The sequence below is a fragment of the Leptidea sinapis genome, chromosome 3 (assembly GCF_905404315.1).
Source record: "Leptidea sinapis chromosome 3, ilLepSina1.1, whole genome shotgun sequence".
NCBI classification, from domain to species: Eukaryota; Metazoa; Arthropoda; class Insecta; order Lepidoptera; family Pieridae; genus Leptidea; species Leptidea sinapis.
In genome coordinates, this window is record NC_066267.1 from 5,631,979 (window position 1) to 5,652,478 (window position 20,500).

At 45.7% G+C, this 20,500-nt stretch overlaps 1 protein-coding gene and 1 non-coding gene across 3 annotated transcripts in view; both read right to left on the bottom strand.

The window, feature by feature from the left end:
* Positions 1-20,500, bottom strand: part of LOC126979437 (E3 ubiquitin-protein ligase RNF13-like) — a 69,739-nt gene that overhangs the window by 7,554 nt on the left and 41,685 nt on the right. For both annotated transcript variants that reach the window (XM_050828740.1, XM_050828741.1), the window contains 3 exons: positions 19,325-19,433; positions 15,760-15,934; positions 15,203-15,372 (listed from right to left, as the gene is read on the bottom strand). In XM_050828740.1, coding sequence (XP_050684697.1) covers positions 15,203-15,372; positions 15,760-15,934; positions 19,325-19,433 — 454 coding nt within the window. The remainder of the gene's footprint in view (positions 1-15,202; positions 15,373-15,759; positions 15,935-19,324; positions 19,434-20,500) is intronic.
* Positions 558-629, bottom strand: Trnad-guc (transfer RNA aspartic acid (anticodon GUC)). The gene has a single exon. It is a non-coding gene; the product is annotated as a tRNA-Asp (tRNA).

Below are 20,500 nucleotides of genomic sequence, written 5' to 3' on the forward strand. Positions count from 1 at the left end.
ACCATTCTCGAATCCAATTCTTTTCACAAAAAAAATTTCATCGGTAAAAAACTGCTTCTTTCTAAATACTGTAAACGTTTAGTTGTCGATATCGACGCTATTAAAACCAAAGTAAAATAAGCAAAACACATGCTGCCGCATCAATTTTTCCGCGTACACCAAGGACAGGTATCGACTTGTAAATCCGCTCTGCAAAGCTGAGACTCAGGACGCACACAAAGTCGTCGTTATGAATGAATGAATGAATGAATAAGCCTTTATTGCAAACAATGTAAGATTCATACAATATATGTACGGTCAACAGCATGTCGACTGTACATCACGTTTCGCGTATCAGCGTTTACGTCGCCTCGCGTTATTTCCTAAGTAATATTGTAACCAGTTCGCGACAAGCCGCCGATCGATTCGCGTGCTCATTACCATACCAACATTTTACCATTTTACCATATAGCATAAGTTAAGGATTCAATATACCATTTGAGCCTAACTTGTGTTTTACTCTGTACGGAACCAAACCACCGTACATTGTGGTCCTACACACGCGACGAATTTTGTGGCTCTCCGGCGGGGAATCGAACCCCGGTCTCCCGCGTGACAGGCGGGGATACTTACCACTATACTACCGAAGATACCGAAGATAGTATTGTGGTCCTTCGGCCTTTTGTTAACCAGTGACCAGAATTTTTTTTAACCATTCCAAGGACATTGTGGTCCTTCGGCCTTTTGTTAACCAGTGACCAGAATTTTTTTTAACCATTCCAAGGACATTGTGGTCCTTCGGCCTTTTGTTAACCAGTGTATTTTTTAACCATTTCGAGGACACAAAAACATTGTGATCCATCGTTCTATTAACCAGTACCATTAGTTAACCATTTTAACCAAAAGTCGTCGCGTGTGTAGTGAACCAAATTAGTGTTGACCAAAGTGCTTGTGTGTGGAGTGTAACCAGTTCACCAGATCGGCGATACTACCAGCGACTACCAACGGGGAGACTGCTGAGGACACACCAGGTCACCACGTACCAGTCTTCAAGTAAGATCTTTCCTTTTTATCACTCACCACTCTTTACCACTCTCTTTTGACCCGTAACCATGGAGGCTCTATTAACCACCCAAAACCAGATTATGTCCGCGATTAACACGCAGTGTGTTAATTTCAAGAAGGACGGGCCAGAACGAAAGACACCCGCCTATATTGAAAAACGTCTCAACGCTTTAGACTCGTACTGGAGTGAATTCCAGACCAACCATACTAGGCTTTGTGCTGAGTTTGAAGACCCTAACCATCGCTACTTCGCGGAAAACCATTACCAGCGGACGAAAGATTTTTACCAGGAAGTTAGGAATATGATTTCTAATTACGTAACCAGCGATCCCAGCAAACCATTACTGAGACCTGCTACACCATTATCGCAGGGCTCAGATAGGCGCGATATTTTCTCTCCCGCTCAGGAGGGTCCCTCTTTTAGCTTCCCTGCACCAAAGCTATCGAACCAGGGCAACTCCAGTAGGGTCGAAGAAATGCTGCGAAAGCAGAAGAGCAACTTCAAGGCGCTATCCCGTACCATAGAGGCTGTCGACCTTGAAAGCTGCTCCGACCGCTGGGAGTTCGAAGATATTTTACGAACTATCCAATCAAGATGGTCGGTCATCGATTCTCTTCACTGGGACATCGACAGCGAAGGGCTGCTCGACAACGAAGAGTATGAGACAGCATTCGCTGAGATGGAGAAGAAATACAACACCATGAAGAAGGCAGTGAACAGACAGATGTGGTCGTCATCTTACAGGGAACGTTCAACCCCACAAATGGACATTCCCACCTTCAGCGGAAACTACCAAGATTGGATATGTTTTAAAGATTTATTCTCCGAAACAATTCACCATAATAAATCTTTACCAAATGCGCAGAAAATGCAATTCTTGAAAAGTAAGCTCCGTGGCGAGGCTGAAAAATTAGTTCACCATTTACGCATCAATTCTGAAAACTACGAAGTATGCTGGGACATATTAAACCAACGTTACCATAATACTAGGTTAATATTTAATTCTCACATACAATTGTTACTAACCATGCCTACGATTCAACATCAATCTGCAGCGGTCATCAAAAAGTTACATGACACCACCAACGAGTGTCTTAACTCTATAAAAGCAATGGGCATCGACATTTCCAACTGGGACCCATTGATCGTCTATATTTTGTGCCAAAAGTTAGATACTGAAACCCATAATGATTACATTGTGTCGCTTAAGAATCCAAAAGAATTGCCTACTTTGTTAGATTTTTTGAAATTTTTAGAAATTAAATTTACTTCGTTAGAAAGCTCTCGTCGTAAGCAGGACTTCAACAAATCAAATTCATCCCAGGTACACCAAAACCAATACCAAAAACCATGGGCTGAAAAGCATACCAATAACCATTTACATAATTTTATGAACAGAAATTTTAAACCAAGACCAGCTGTAATAAACCACGTCAATACGAAACCAGTACATATTGCGCCACAACGGAAATGCATACTCTGTAAAACGTGTTGCCATGAATTGTTTAAATGCAAACAATTTCTAGAATCCGCACCGCTGAATCGACTTAAGGTCATTGAATCCAACAAATTATGTAAAAACTGTTTAATTAACCATTATGACAAGGAATGTTCTTCGGAAAAAACTTGCCGTTTTTGTAACCAGCAGCATAATACTCTTCTGCATAATGCTCTTGTCACTTTTGCACCATCTACTTCTAGAAATACCGAGATCGAAAATTCTCCTAGAAGATCCAATATATGCGTTACCAATGCCCCACAAGAAACCATGCCCAAATTATTAGCAACAGCTAAAGTTAATATTATGTCTATGGATGGCTGTCACCATACCATGCGAGCCCTCATAGACCCGTGCGCGGAGTCATCTCTCATTACAGAGAATGCCGCTCAACTTTTAGGCCTACCCAGGATTAAGCGCCACTGTGTGGTGGTCGGAGTAGGCGCAAAAGCCAACAATAGTAAGGGAGTCGCACAGCTTTCAGTGTCATCTCTTCATAATAATTTCACATTTAAAACGGAAGCCTATGTGATGAAGCATGTCGTCGGGAATTTACCACACGAAACATTAGAAAAACCAGCTTGGCCGTATTTACAAAAGTTACCACTCGCAGATCCAGAGTTTTATAAAAGTAGACCAATAGATTTAATTTTAAGCGTTGAAGTTTACGAATTAATTATTTTACCAGGTTTAATTCGTAATGGCACATCACTACCAATCGCGCAAAATACCAAGCTCGGTTGGATTCTTAGTGGTACCATAAAACCAAACCAAACATATTGCAACGTCGTCATGGTCGACTTGCAGGATATACAGCGGTTCTGGGAGATTGAAGATATCTCAGACAACTCTGTAAATATTACGGATGAAGATAACCATTGCCTTCATCATTATCAACAGCATACTACGCGCAAACCAGACGGACGTTATGTTGTACGGTTACCATTAAAACCAGAGATTACCGAAAAATTGGGTGAGTCTAAAACCAAAGCCGTAGCCCAATTTCGGCAATTAGAACGCAGATTTTGTAAAAATAAAATTATCGAACAGAACTACAAACAATTTATCCATGAATATATTAATTTAAACCATATGAAGAAATGTAATAGTAATCCGATACTTCAGTGCTATTTACCTCACCATTGTGTAATCAGAACGGATTCCACGACGACTGCCACGCGAGTTGTTTTTAATGCCTCAGCGAAAACTTCGACTGGACTTTCGTTGAATGACCTTATGTACTCTGGACCAAATTTACAAGAGGATTTGTTTACTCTCATATTAAAGTGGAGGCAGTACCAAATAGCCTTCACAGCCGATATAGAGAAGATGTTCAGATTTATAGATGTCCATGATGATGACCAGCCGCTCCAGAAGATCGTGTGGAGGGACTCTGAAAAGCAACCATTAGAAGAATACCAACTTACCACTGTCACATACGGCACCAAGGCCGCACCATTCCTAGCCATGATGACATTGAAACGTCTGGCTAAGGATGAAGGTCACCGTTACCCAGAAGCAGCAGAAGTTCTGGCTACCAGGCTCTACATGGATGACCTCCTCCATGGACATCATGACCTCCAGTCTGCAAAGAGGCTGATTTCCGACCTCATAAATCTCCTTAAGTTAGGTGGATTCAATCTAAGGAAGTGGTCGTCAAATCAACCAGATGTACTACCAGATAACCAGTTACCATGCGAAGACCAAGCATATGTTTTTAAATACCAGGAATCAACCAAGGCATTAGGACTTAAGTGGCATCCCGACGAAGATTATTTCACTTTTCAATTGAATTCCGAACCAGTCAGTAAACTCACCAAAAGAAGTTTACTCTCGAATATATCGAAGATATTTGATCCGCTTGGATGGCTTTCACCAGTTACCACCAAGTTGAAACTACTCTTCCAGGAAGTATGGCTCTTAAATCTTCTGTGGGACGACGAATTACCAGCTGACATCAACACAAAATGGAAAACCATAGAGGCTGACATCACGAAAATTAGCCATATTACCATACCAAGGTGGTTGCAGTCTTCTAAGAACGACACCATTGAATTACATGGGTTTTGTGATTCATCACAAAATGCCTACGCTTGTGTTGTATACTGCAGAGTCAACAATATTACCAGCAACCAGTCTTCTGTAGTATTAGTAGCTTCGAAGTCTCGTCTCGTACCTGTAAAGAAAAATGTATCGTTACCTAGATTAGAGTTATGTGCAGCGGTTCTACTTACCAAGGTCATGAAGATCACCTGTAAATGCCTATCAGATTACAACATCAAAATCTACGGTTGGTCTGATTCGACAGCTGTGTTAGGCTGGCTCAACGGCGACCCATGTAAATGGAAACCATTCGTCGCGAATAGGGTGAAGCAGGTCATTGACATTATACCATCGAGTAGCTGGCATTATGTGTCAACAAAGGACAACCCAGCTGACTGCGCAAGTAGAGGCATTACCACAGAACAGCTGATTAACCATTCCATGTGGTGGATAGGTCCCCACTGGCTAAGATCGTTTGAAGAGTCCAAATTAACCAATAAATTATATACAACCTGCGAAGAGCTTAAAAAACCATTATTAAATATAAATGTAAACACAATTAAATATCAAAACAAGGTTATAGATAGTATAATTAGCAGATACAGCGATTTTACGCGAGCTTCAAGAGTGCTTGCGTGGGTGTTACGTTTTACACCTAAGTCATTTAATACTAATAAAACAAACTACTTAACTATATTAGAAATAAGAAAAGCTAAAAACTTAATTATAAGGCATATACAACAAGTAGAATTTTTAGAAGATATACAATATATTAAAAACCATAACCAACCTAACCCTAAGAGTAAATTATTAAAATTGAAACCATTTATTGATAACCAGGGGCTCTTGAGGGTTGGGGGGCGATTGACCAACGCCAAAATAGAAGATAGTATGAAACATCCGTGTATTTTACCACATAACCATTTGCTTACTGACATGATTATTGACCACGCGCATAAGATGACCTTTCATGGGGGTCCCCGGTTAACCCTTGCTTGGCTGCGTCAAGAATATTGGATCCTGGGAGGAAACAATGCTGTAAAGAAGAGGCTACGGAGATGTGTGCTATGTAGAAGGCACGACCCCCTGAAACACGACCAGTTGATGGGAGACTTACCACCTGCAAGAATCAACAGGACCCGCCCCTTTTACCATTTGGGGGTTGATTTTACTGGTTTTGTTGACGTCAAGTCTGCGAAGGGTAGATCAGTGAGATGTACCAAAGGATATGTCGCCGTCTTCGTGTGTATGGCGACCAAGGCTGTACATTTGGAGTTGGTCTCTGATCTCACCGCCTCAGCATTTTTGGCAGCCCTCAGAAGACTTGCGGCCAGGAGAGGATCGCCCGGTCACATTTACAGTGACAACGGGACGAACTTTATAAAAGCAAATAGAGTTTTGCAAGAGGAGATTGTTAACTTGAAAACCATATTGAATGACCAGTTTTATGCAGAAATAGCTGAAATGTCGATAGAATGGCACTTCAACGCACCATCTTGGCCAAGCGCAGGCGGTCTCTGGGAGGCTGCAGTGAAGAGCTTGAAATACCACCTGAAGCGAGTAATAGGAGAACAAAACCTCACCTACGAGGAGTTCTCTACTCTTCTAGCTCAGCTAGAAGGATGCCTTAACTCCAGACCTCTGTGCCCGCTGAGTGAAGACGTCGAAGACTTAGATTGTTTGACCCCTTCTCATTTTCTGTCCAGTGGACCAACATTGACCATTGTTGAGTCAGAACACGACTTACGAACCAGATGGCAGTTAGTGCAGAAGATTTACCAAGATGTGTGGAAGAGATGGAGAGCGGAGTACCTCACACAGTTGAACGCTAGGTCCAAGTGGCGACGTTCACAACCAAATTTAAATGTTGGCGGCATTGTAATTATACACGATGCTAACCTGCCACCGGGTAAATGGGCTCTCGGTCGAATCGTGCAGCTACATCCGGGGCAAGATGGGCTAGTTCGAGTAGTCTCTGTTAAAACCAAAAATGGCATTATGAAGCGACCAGTAGTCAAACTATCTCTTTTACCTATTAACCACTCCAACGACGAAGACAGTAACCAAATTCATGAAACCACTGACCATAACCAGCCGAAACACCAGTCGAACGACGATTTACCAAAACCAAAGCGACGAGCTAGAAGAGGAATTGTTAATTTATTTACCATGGCACTTATGTTGTTTACCTTTTTATTTTCACCAGCCACGTGTGCATACAACGCTATAAACTTCAACGACAGTCAAAGTTTATATTTAGATAAAATATCAACCATGCGACTAGTTCAGGACGAATGGAAACTAGTTGTATACTACGATTTAAAACCATATTGGCAAGGCAGTAAATTGTTATCCAAATATATTGATCATATGGAATATATTTGCAAGGAATCGTCAGTCAGAAACCATTGTGAATCTATTTTAATACAATTACAGCACAGTTATACAGAGTTATCGCATTACAATAACATTCTGTCGACGCAGCAGTTCCCACGCGGGCACGCGCGGCGCAGGCGCGGCCTTATCAACGCTGTGGGTAATGTTGCACACGCGCTGTTCGGTGTACTCGATGACCAATTCGCTAAGCAGTATATTCAGGACATCGATTTAATTAGGGAAAACCAAAACCATCTTGCTGCTCTATGGAAAAACCAGACTTCCGTAATAGAAGCAGAATATAATGTATTGAAGAGGATGCAAGGCTCAATTGACAAACAATATAAAATATTTACTCATTACCTTAACCAGTTAAAGAACGCTACCAATGATGTCAAGAGTCAATTGAAAGACGTGGAAAACAATAATGAATTTTTATTATGCGCTATGGCAGCTAACAGCTTGGAGTCGAATTTGAAGAATGTGCAGGATGTTCTTTTAGATACTGTTTCGGAGGTGTACTTTGGGAAGTTCAACATACATCTTTTGAAACCCGACCAGCTTCTAGAAGAATTAAATATTATTTCCGGAAGATTGTCCAACGATTTAAGTTTACCAATAGAGAACACGCATACAGAATTAACCAAAATGTACCATTTACTCAAGGTCAGAGCGAAAATGCTAAATGACTATTTTATTTTTGAAATTAGAATACCATTAGTGAGTAGAGACCATTACCAAGTATATAAAATTTATCCTGTACCAAGACGGAACGGCAAAACCATGGTCACCCTAGTTCCAGTTTCGGATTACATTGCGATCAACTTACGAAGAGACTCATTTATGACCATATCACACTTAGAATTAAATAATTGTCTTCATTTAGATACTGAGACACAACTTTGTCCTTTGGAAAAACCAATTTCTCATATGAGTCATGATGACGTCATGTGCTCCAAAGACCAGGAGACGAAGCAGTGCAGAACCAAAACTGCCAAATGTCTAGATTGGTGGTCTCAGCTAAGCGAGGTCAATACATACTTTTTCTTTTGCTGCGACTCGTATCCAGTACGTATCATCTGTGGAGAGCAAATGTTTTCCAATCATCTTAATAATAGCGGCATTATTAGGTTGGGTCCAGATTGTGTTCTGAAAGGACAAGACATTACCATTTATGCTCGGAGGCTTCAGAACAATACATTAACCATACAGACGGATATACCAGCGATAGACATTCACCCCATCAACCACATCTTTAACCAGAATAAGACGTTCGTGTCGCTGATTTCGGAGCCAGCATCAGTGATGGGTGGTTACGATCAGGAGCTAGATGATATAGGCGCAAAAATAAAACAAATGAATTCAGAGAGTGGTCTAAAGGGTGGTATATCTTATCACGACGTTCACCACTACGTCGCGATATACGTGGTGGCGGGTGTGCTGGTGGCCGGGGCCGCCGCGTACGCCGTGCGGCGGTGGTGCCCGCGCCGCAGCCGCCGCCAGGACTCCAGCGCGCCGCCCGCGCCGGCAGCCGCTGGCGCAGGGCCAGCCGCGTCGCACCCGCCGCGCCCTGAGCCGCGGGGTCTGACGAAGATATCTACTATCCGGCTCGAAGGACCACAATGTACGGTGGTTTGGTTCCGTACAGAGTAAAACACAAGTTAGGCTCAAATGGTATATTGAATCCTTAACTTATGCTATATGGTAAAATGGTAAAATGTTGGTATGGTAATGAGCACGCGAATCGATCGGCGGCTTGTCGCGAACTGGTTACAATATTACTTAGGAAATAACGCGAGGCGACGTAAACGCTGATACGCGAAACGTGATGTACAGTCGACATGCTGTTGACCGTACAATATATATAGTCTAATCTAATCTAAATAATATTGTAAACTAAGTAATATTCTAATCTAAGTAATATTCTAAGCTAAGTAATAATAATCTAAGTAATATTCTTATCTAAGTAATAATCTAATATAAGTGATATTCTTAATCTTCTACATCGTTCGCTTGTCTTCCGACATAGGCCTCCTCCAGAAATTTCTATTGTGATCTGTCCAGAGCAGATCGTCTCCACGTTGGTCCAGCCACTTTTTTAAAATCATCTTCCCATCTAATGGGTTGTCTTCCTTGATTTCTTTTCCCTTGTCTTGGATACCAGTCTATAATATTTTTTGTCCATTTATCAATATTGCTTCTCAAGGTGTGTCCTGCCCATCGCCATTTTAATCTTTTTATAGTGTTGTCTATCCTTTCTAATTTCGTTTTCTTCTTGATTTGTGTTAGTCGTACCTTGTCTTTCCTTTTGATCTTTAACATGCTTCTTTCAATGCTTTGTTGACACACTTTCAATTTTTGTATATTTTTCTTTGTTAAGGACCATGTTTGGCACCCATATGTCATGCAAGGTGTAATGCACATATTGAAAACTTTGCTCTTAAGTTTTTGCGAGATCTCATTAGTTTTCATTATATTTTTTAAAGACCAGTATCTTCTCCAAGAACTTGCCACTCTTTGCTCTATTTCCTTGTCCATGAGGTTTGTGGGGGATATGATTTGGCCCAAATACGTATATTCTTCAACATATTCGATAGTATTTTGGTCCACTGTTATAAGTTCATGTGATCTGTTAGTCATTATCTTGGTTTTTTCAGTGTTAATATCCAAACCCACTATTTTGCTTGCTTGGGTCAAATCCTGTAGCATTTTTTGGAGCGTTCTAGGATCTTGGGCAATAATAATTAAGTCGTCCGCAAATCTTAAATGATGTAGGCGTTGACCATCTATGTTTATTCCCTGATCCTCCCATTCTAATTTTCGAAAGATTTGTTCCAAAACAGCCGAAAATAGTTTGGGTGATAGCGGATCTCCTTGTCTCACACCTTTGTTGATCATAAATTCTCGTCCTAATCTTTCCAATTTAATTTTTGCTCTATTGTTTTTATAAATTTCTTTTATTAAATTTATATATTTGCTGTTAATTCCTTGTATTTTTAGAGCATTCCAGAGAGAGTTGTGTTTTATAGAGTCGAATGCTTTACTGTAATCAACGAATCCTAAATAATATGGTTGGTTATATTCATTACATTTCTGTACAAGTTGTTTAATTACATGTATATGGCCTACCGTTGAAAATTTGTTTCTAAAACCAGCTTGTTCTCTTGGCTGCGACTCATCTAATGTTGTGGTTATTCTATTCAAAATAATTTTAGAAAATATTTTGTACAAGTTGGGCATTAAGCTTATTGGTCTATAGTTTTCAATTAATTGTGTATCTCCTTTTTTATGAAGTAATGTAATTATATTTTCTGTCCACTGTTTTGGTATTTGTTCTGTCTTCATTATTTCATTATATAGATTTGTTATTAGTGTTATTGTTTTACGAAGAGTTTCTTTTATCACTTCATTACATATGTTATCCTCTCCAGGTGATTTGTCGTCTTTTTGAGATCTTATAGCTTTTTCGACTTCACTCTGTAGTATAGGTGGTACTTGTTCTTCAAACTGTGCCGTTCTGTAATAAAAATCTGTTGTTTCTATTTCGTGATCTTCGTACAAGGAGCTGTAGAAGTTAGTTGCGATTTCTAATATATGTTCTCTCGATGTTTGACACGTTTCTGTTTTTGTATTCAACAATCTAGGAATCCAGTTTTTGTTACGATCCAGAGATTTTTGTGCCCTTTTCACTCCACCCGTTTTTTCTATATGGTCTATAATAGTGTCAGTAGCCACTTTCCTTTTATACTTTCTAATGCTTTCGTTTATTTTTTTACTTATGTCTTGAATTTCTTTTTTATGAGTTTTCCGATCAGCCAACAAATCTTTTCTCTTATCCAATAGTGTCAACGCTTCGTTTCCAATGTTATTCCTTTTTTCTTTACGTTTAATTAACTTATCCTTGAATTCAATTAAATTCTTCTCTAGAATATCATATTTATTTTGTATAGTTTCATCTTTATTGTTGTATATTTCTTGTTTAAGTTTCTTTTCAAAATCGTCCAATACGTTCTCTGAAATCAGTAGCGATATTCTTCCTCTGTTTGGTTTTTTAATATACCTGGATCTTGTTTCTTTAGATTTCATAGTTCCTCTTAGAATTCTATGATCAGAGCTAAAATTAAAACTATTGACGACATCCATATTCTCGAATGTTCGCGGTCTGTTTGTAAGAATAAAATCAATTTCGTTATAAGTAGTTGCATCAGGGGAGACCCATGTCCATTTTCTGTTTTTGTTTTTCTGTCGGCTGTTGGCTGTCCAGCAGCGGCTCGGTGTCGGACGAGTCGGAGCCGGAGTGCGGCGGTCGCGCCCGCACCCGCTCGCGAGTGTGTACGTACCTGCGTCTGCGGCTGGCTGTCCAGCAGCGGCTCGGTGTCGGACGAGTCGGAGCCGGAGTGCGGCGGTCGCGCCCGCACCCGCTCGCGAGCGTGTACGTACCTGCGTCTGCGGCTGGCTGTCCAGCAGCGGCTCGGTGTCGGACGAGTCGGAGCCGGAGTGCGGCGGTCGCGCCCGCACCCGCTCGCGAGCGTGTACGTACCTGCGTCTGCGGCTGGCTGTCCAGCAGCGGCTCGGTGTCGGACGAGTCGGAGCCGGAGTGCGGCGGTCGCGCCCGCACCCGCTCGCGAGCGTGTACGTACCTGCGTCTGCGGCTGGCTGTCCAGCAGCGGCTCGGTGTCGGACGAGTCGGAGCCGGAGTGCGGCGGTCGCGCCCGCACCCGCTCGCGAGTGTGTACGTACCTGCGTCTGCGGCTGGCTGTCCAGCAGCGGCTCGGTGTCGGACGAGTCGGAGCCGGAGTGCGGCGGTCGCGCCCGCACCCGCTCGCGAGTGTGTACGTACCTGCGTCTGCGGCTGGCTGTCCAGCAGCGGCTCGGTGTCGGACGAGTCGGAGCCGGAGTGCGGCGGTCGCGCCCGCACCCGCTCGCGAGTGTGTACGTACCTGCGTCTGCGGCTGGCTGTCCAGCAGCGGCTCGGTGTCGGACGAGTCGGAGCCGGAGTGCGGCGGTCGCGCCCGCACCCGCTCGCGAGTGTGTACGTACCTGCGTCTGCGGCTGGCTGTCCAGCAGCGGCTCGGTGTCGGACGAGTCGGAGCCGGAGTGCGGCGGTCGCGCCCGCACCCGCTCGCGAGTGTGTACGTACCTGCGTCTGCGGCTGGCTGTCCAGCAGCGGCTCGGTGTCGGACGAGTCGGAGCCGGAGTGCGGCGGTCGCGCCCGCACCCGCTCGCGAGTGTGTACGTACCTGCGTCTGCGGCTGGCTGTCCAGCAGCGGCTCGGTGTCGGACGAGTCGGAGCCGGAGTGCGGCGGTCGCGCCCGCACCCGCTCGCGAGTGTGTACGTACCTGCGTCTGCGGCTGGCTGTCCAGCAGCGGCTCGGTGTCGGACGAGTCGGAGCCGGAGTGCGGCGGTCGCGCCCGCACCCGCTCGCGAGTGTGTACGTACCTGCGTCTGCGGCTGGCTGTCCAGCAGCGGCTCGGTGTCGGACGAGTCGGAGCCGGAGTGCGGCGGTCGCGCCCGCACCCGCTCGCGAGTGTGTACGTACCTGCGTCTGCGGCTGGCTGTCCAGCAGCGGCTCGGTGTCGGACGAGTCGGAGCCGGAGTGCGGCGGTCGCGCCCGCACCCGCTCGCGAGTGTGTACGTACCTGCGTCTGCGGCTGGCTGTCCAGCAGCGGCTCGGTGTCGGACGAGTCGGAGCCGGAGTGCGGCGGTCGCGCCCGCACCCGCTCGCGAGTGTGTACGTACCTGCGTCTGCGGCTGGCTGTCCAGCAGCGGCTCGGTGTCGGACGAGTCGGAGCCGGAGTGCGGCGGTCGCGCCCGCACCCGCTCGCGAGTGTGTACGTACCTGCGTCTGCGGCTGGCTGTCCAGCAGCGGCTCGGTGTCGGACGAGTCGGAGCCGGAGTGCGGCGGTCGCGCCCGCACCCGCTCGCGAGTGTGTACGTACCTGCGTCTGCGGCTGGCTGTCCAGCAGCGGCTCGGTGTCGGACGAGTCGGAGCCGGAGTGCGGCGGTCGCGCCCGCACCCGCTCGCGAGTGTGTACGTACCTGCGTCTGCGGCTGGCTGTCCAGCAGCGGCTCGGTGTCGGACGAGTCGGAGCCGGAGTGCGGCGGTCGCGCCCGCACCCGCTCGCGAGTGTGTACGTACCTGCGTCTGCGGCTGGCTGTCCAGCAGCGGCTCGGTGTCGGACGAGTCGGAGCCGGAGTGCGGCGGTCGCGCCCGCACCCGCTCGCGAGTGTGTACGTACCTGCGTCTGCGGCTGGCTGTCCAGCAGCGGCTCGGTGTCGGACGAGTCGGAGCCGGAGTGCGGCGGTCGCGCCCGCACCCGCTCGCGAGTGTGTACGTACCTGCGTCTGCGGCTGGCTGTCCAGCAGCGGCTCGGTGTCGGACGAGTCGGAGCCGGAGTGCGGCGGTCGCGCCCGCACCCGCTCGCGAGTGTGTACGTACCTGCGTCTGCGGCTGGCTGTCCAGCAGCGGCTCGGTGTCGGACGAGTCGGAGCCGGAGTGCGGCGGTCGCGCCCGCACCCGCTCGCGAGTGTGTACGTACCTGCGTCTGCGGCTGGCTGTCCAGCAGCGGCTCGGTGTCGGACGAGTCGGAGCCGGAGTGCGGCGGTCGCGCCCGCACCCGCTCGCGAGTGTGTACGTACCTGCGTCTGCGGCTGGCTGTCCAGCAGCGGCTCGGTGTCGGACGAGTCGGAGCCGGAGTGCGGCGGTCGCGCCCGCACCCGCTCGCGAGTGTGTACGTACCTGCGTCTGCGGCTGGCTGTCCAGCAGCGGCTCGGTGTCGGACGAGTCGGAGCCGGAGTGCGGCGGTCGCGCCCGCACCCGCTCGCGAGTGTGTACGTACCTGCGTCTGCGGCTGGCTGTCCAGCAGCGGCTCGGTGTCGGACGAGTCGGAGCCGGAGTGCGGCGGTCGCGCCCGCACCCGCTCGCGAGTGTGTACGTACCTGCGTCTGCGGCTGGCTGTCCAGCAGCGGCTCGGTGTCGGACGAGTCGGAGCCGGAGTGCGGCGGTCGCGCCCGCACCCGCTCGCGAGTGTGTACGTACCTGCGTCTGCGGCTGGCTGTCCAGCAGCGGCTCGGTGTCGGACGAGTCGGAGCCGGAGTGCGGCGGTCGCGCCCGCACCCGCTCGCGAGTGTGTACGTACCTGCGTCTGCGGCTGGCTGTCCAGCAGCGGCTCGGTGTCGGACGAGTCGGAGCCGGAGTGCGGCGGTCGCGCCCGCACCCGCTCGCGAGTGTGTACGTACCTGCGTCTGCGGCTGGCTGTCCAGCAGCGGCTCGGTGTCGGACGAGTCGGAGCCGGAGTGCGGCGGTCGCGCCCGCACCCGCTCGCGAGTGTGTACGTACCTGCGTCTGCGGCTGGCTGTCCAGCAGCGGCTCGGTGTCGGACGAGTCGGAGCCGGAGTGCGGCGGTCGCGCCCGCACCCGCTCGCGAGTGTGTACGTACCTGCGTCTGCGGCTGGCTGTCCAGCAGCGGCTCGGTGTCGGACGAGTCGGAGCCGGAGTGCGGCGGTCGCGCCCGCACCCGCTCGCGAGTGTGTACGTACCTGCGTCTGCGGCTGGCTGTCCAGCAGCGGCTCGGTGTCGGACGAGTCGGAGCCGGAGTGCGGCGGTCGCGCCCGCACCCGCTCGCGAGTGTGTACGTACCTGCGTCTGCGGCTGGCTGTCCAGCAGCGGCTCGGTGTCGGACGAGTCGGAGCCGGAGTGCGGCGGTCGCGCCCGCACCCGCTCGCGAGTGTGTACGTACCTGCGTCTGCGGCTGGCTGTCCAGCAGCGGCTCGGTGTCGGACGAGTCGGAGCCGGAGTGCGGCGGTCGCGCCCGCACCCGCTCGCGAGTGTGTACGTACCTGCGTCTGCGGCTGGCTGTCCAGCAGCGGCTCGGTGTCGGACGAGTCGGAGCCGGAGTGCGGCGGTCGCGCCCGCACCCGCTCGCGAGTGTGTACGTACCTGCGTCTGCGGCTGGCTGTCCAGCAGCGGCTCGGTGTCGGACGAGTCGGAGCCGGAGTGCGGCGGTCGCGCCCGCACCCGCTCGCGAGTGTGTACGTACCTGCGTCTGCGGCTGGCTGTCCAGCAGCGGCTCGGTGTCGGACGAGTCGGAGCCGGAGTGCGGCGGTCGCGCCCGCACCCGCTCGCGAGTGTGTACGTACCTGCGTCTGCGGCTGGCTGTCCAGCAGCGGCTCGGTGTCGGACGAGTCGGAGCCGGAGTGCGGCGGTCGCGCCCGCACCCGCTCGCGAGTGTGTACGTACCTGCGTCTGCGGCTGGCTGTCCAGCAGCGGCTCGGTGTCGGACGAGTCGGAGCCGGAGTGCGGCGGTCGCGCCCGCACCCGCTCGCCCGCCGCCACCACGCGCCGCTTGCACACGGGACACACGCGCCGGTTCTGGGTCAGCCACGGGTCGATGCACTTCGAATGGTACGCTACGAACACAGTGATAATAAATTAATATAATATATATAGTATTAGAACACGATGACGGAATTCCCACCCTCAATTTTTTTCATACATACATAAAAATTCAAAAGTATTTTATGCACCTAGGAAGAAATGTAGGTCATTCTCACCTGCGGAATATTGACAATCGCGGGTGGCAATGTCCTACTTATCTCACATGGTACGTATACGATTTTTTTTCAACCTGGATGAGAAGCTGAAGCGGCCACTTTTCTTCCTCGTACCAGGGACTAAAAGTGAGCTTTTCACCAAGGATTTTTTTCGACGCTTTCACAGCTGTCACATAAGTAGACGTATAAATGATCCAAGTTTTACTTCAAGTTCTAAGTCATATTTTAACATAGCAGACGCACCGTGCGCACAGGGCAGCACCCGCAGCTTGTCTCCCTCCTGGTAGTCATCCAGGCAGATAGCGCACGTGTCGTACGGGTCTCCCTTGCTGAACTTGCAGATTGGTATCTTCTTGAGCGAGCGGTTGGGCAGACGGTGCCGACGAGCGCGCCGCCGGTCTTTGATACACTTCACTATCTGCCAATATAAAAAAACACACGCACATAAAAATACTTTAGTGTTGTGTAGTTTTGCAAACGAACTAGTTAGAAAGAGCGCTCCCACAGACGAACTACGAGGTGTAGTTCCCAGATCCCTCGTTCCTTAGTTCGTTATTTCAAAATCGATCCTACGGATGCTACATATTAGTGATCTTTGGTACAGATCCTTTTTAGAATTCCATTACTGTTATGTACTTAACAAACTAAGTCATTAAATTGCTTATTATCTTTTTGCTCTTAATATTATTGTTATATTATAACACTAGACATAAGGGATTGCTTGTAACTAATTCTAGTAGGCTTCATAAGAAACATAATAGCTTTAACGGTAAATGTATTCACTTTAATAATAAAGTCCCAGCCACTGTTCAGGTATTATCTATAAATAAATTTAAATGTTTTATAAAAAAAAAACGGCTCTATCGTAAAACCTACTACTCCTAATACCACAGCTGAATATCTAATAATCGGATAGCCCGGGACTAGATTATGATTATTTTATAGCAATAAAAATGACAGTACAATATTTTTATTGAAAAGAACGCAGAAAATAATGCTGGGAGTGTTTCTTGCGCCGCTTCTTCTGAGAGCGCCGTTTTTTTCCGAAGCGGTACTAGTGTCAAGTATATTAGAAATGACTTCAAAAAAAATTCTAAAGGAATCTTTTTCTCAAGATATTTTGAGAAAAAAATGCCATTTTATCTTGCACAGGCTCAATATACAAAATATTCTGCGCATTGTTGTCAAATGTCAGTAGGTATCTAATTAAGTTCACTAACTACAATAGATTTAGTTCGCATCTGTGGACGTTCGCTCTAGATCGCAGTTATTTAGAAAGCTACCGGAAAAGCCGGCTCGGGCGAACGATCAGTATTGTATTTATTTATTTATTTATCTAGGTTTGTGGCGATATGTATATTATTAAACTTATAATAATAGTATATGAAAATATATAGCCTATCTATCTTATTATATTTATGAACATAAAATATATATCAAGAACATTATTATATATTAAACATGTACATATTTACTATAATAATATATAAGTACAGATTATAATAACAATATATACTAAACATACATTATCCACCACATATAATAATTACTTTGCCACATTTGTCGTAACGACTAATTTTAAGGTGACTTGATTCATCGTGTCGTCTGCTGTGAAGGCCTGCGGTAGCATCGAGAACAATGGGACAAAGGAATGCAGTACAGCGACTAGCGACGAGCCTGCAGTCGGCACCCGAAGACAGTGCGCCCCGAACCTTCGACGCACGCGCACGTTACCTTTGCTTTCGCTAACGCTTCTCGTTTACTCACTTTACCCCTAGTTTAACTACTTCTCACTTCTTGTATATTGTACCTTCTGTTCTATATAGTGTTAACTACACACCTGTATCATATTGTGGTGTTAAGTGTAAATTATATATATAAACATATGTGAAGCTAATTCGGGCTATTTATTTATATCATTAACTGTGTACCAGGACTAATTCACACACTTCAACCCCACAGGTTCACCAAAAGATTATACACTATTACTAGCTTATAAAAATAACAAAATAAGTATTAATTATGGCGTAAATCCAATTACAGGCAAACCAGCATGCATTTTTGAGTTGCACAAGTGCGGGGTTGCAAGTTTACAATGAAAAAAATATTGTATTGTACTATTATAATGTAGAAAAAAAAAACTAAAGATCAAGTTTTGGATACAAATCAAAACAAAGCATAAGTTATGTGGTGTCTGCACTGATAAATTGTTGCAATACTTTTTTGTAATGCTGAGGGGAGGAGGAGTGGATGGAAGATGGAAGGATGGAAGAGTAGTTTTGAAAAGATTATTGTGCTCCCGGCAGATCCTTTCTAAAACACTATTAAACACTATTATTGTATTCGACAAAGGAACTAACGAACTAAAAGATCGAACTACACTGGCCTTCAAAAGTAAGTATCACACTTTAAAAATTGGGATAACGTTTTAAGTTCAAAAGATATACTTTCGAAATAAAAAGGACTCCAAAGAGAATTTAATTTTGTACATAAAAACTTTATAGTCGGTAACCTTCTTTTAAGAATTGGCCGAAAAAAAACTTCAAAAACAAAACAATTCCTTTTTCAAAGTGGACGTTTCCGAATTACAATTTTACCATTCACATTTTTCTTTCTGTTTTAAATTATTTTCAAGATCGATGGGTCTTGTTTTAAAAATTTATGCTAAAAAGCACATAACTTTTATTTATCATGCCTCTTTCAGTTGAAGACTGTGCTAGGATCATGGCTTTTCTGGAACTAGGCATCAGTATGCGTCGCACTGCAAGAATGGTGGGTGTGACGGTACGAATGGTCCAGAAGGTAAACCGAATGACACCTGGACACCATCTGAGGAGACCTTGTAATGGCAGACCCAGGTGTACCAGTGCCCGAGGAGATCGTTATATTATTTCCACTGTGTTAAGAAATCGCCACCAAAATGCAGTTGAAGTCCAGCAACAGCTACTTCAGACCCGGAGGGACAACATTAGTGACAGTACAGTGAGAAGAAGATTGCTGAAGCAAATTTGAAACCCCGAAGACCAGCGAGTGGCCCAAAACTCGAGAGACAGCATCGAGTAGCGAGACTGCGATACGCCCGTGAACACATGCAGTGGGATGAATGTTAAGAAAAAAAATAATAATTTGAAAAGTGTGATACTTACTTTTGCAGGCCAGTGTAGTTCGTTCAGGAACTGCGAACTACGCGTTACTCTGGGGAACTGTCCATAATTATCCAAATGTTTAGTTTAGTTTTTGGGGGTGCTGTTTAATAAATTTAAGAGAAATTCCGATTGGTTTCAATTCGATACAAATGTCGCTAATGATTTGATTACAACCTACGTAGTTGGTTCGTCTTGTTGTATCTTCGGCAAAAGTTGTCTCTCCCGCAGGTTTTTCTTATGGAAAAGGAGGACGAAAACGAGCGTACGGGTCACCTGGTGTTAAGTGATCACCGCCACCCACATTATTATTAAGGCTTTTGTTTGTTTAAACTCTACTATTTGTGAGTCTATAAGTATAACCTACACCTAATACTATTTCGACGTCCAAATGTAAGTTTTCTTGAATGTTAATTCCGCTAAGATTTGTCTTTAACCAATTCGACACTGAGAAGTCTCGTGTCCGAATCCGGCGAGTCAACATCTCCTGAGGATGCCTCGTGTAGACGCGAAATACTGGGCCTCAGCAAGAATTAAACATTTCTGAGATTTGGGACTGTTCACTTGAAATAGGAATAGTGCGTTTCTGTCTACGATCAAATGATACCTGAGAATAATTCCGCTAGATGGCGTTGCTTGTATAGAATATGTAAAAATTATATTACCATGAATATTAGTATAACGATGAGACACAGCACCACCACTATCGCGAAGGGCAGCAGCAGATGTGTGTTTATGTCAAACGGAAGGTCTCCGTTCACCATTATATAAAACCTGTCAACAATCAGCACAAAAAAAATTCATAAATCAAAATCACTTTATTCATGTAGGTCACAGAAATGACACTTTGAATGTCAAAAAAAAATATTATTGAATCTACTGCTACTTCGTAAGGGTTGCGCTAATGAGAAGAAGATGTAGAAGAAGATATATATATATATAACTTAATAAATATATATTCACGCCCTTGATTATACATTACATCTCATAACAATACAGGGTTATTGGTGATTCGACGTATACTTGTTACGAGGTGATAGGAGTGACTATTTTAACCTCTATATGCATTATGCAAAAGTTTTTGATTAACTTTTTTTAGGATTAGTCAACAATGCAACATTAAAAATTTGTTTAAACAAAGTATCAATTTAAATCTTATTTTTTCTTCTGATTTATAAAAACGATTAAACACTGGTTATTTATCAATATTTAAAAAAACAATTATCTGATGTTCAGCTGATGGTAATTGAAACGCCCATTACAATGCAGTGCCGCTCAGAATTCTTGAAAACTAGAAAAATTCTGAGGGGCACTACAATTGCGCTCGTCACCTTGAGTCATAAGATGTTAAGTCTCATTTACCAAGTATTTTCACTAGCTATGGCGCCCTTCAGACCGAAACAGAATAATGCTCACACATTACTACTTCACGGCAGAAATAGGCGCCGTTGTGGTACCAATAATCTAGCCGGCATCGTGTGCAAAGGAGCCTCCTCTTGGTAAAGTTATGTATCTATATATATATAAAAGAGAATGTATGTTTGTATGTTTCCTAATAACTCCTAAACTATTCGACCGATCTCATTGAAATCTTTTGTAATAAATTCGTTGAAACTCAAGGAAAGTTTACATATATAATTTATATGGCAAAACAACGTTTGCCAGGTCAGCTAGTTTTAAATAATAATATAAATTAATAAAAGTTCACTTTAAAAGCTCTTGCCTGTTGCACTGGTGTTGCAAAAGAGGCATGAGTGGTGTTACTTAACTCCCATCAGGTTATTGAGACGTTGGCGTAGTAGCCTCCTATTCAATAAAATACATATTTCTGGTATGTCATC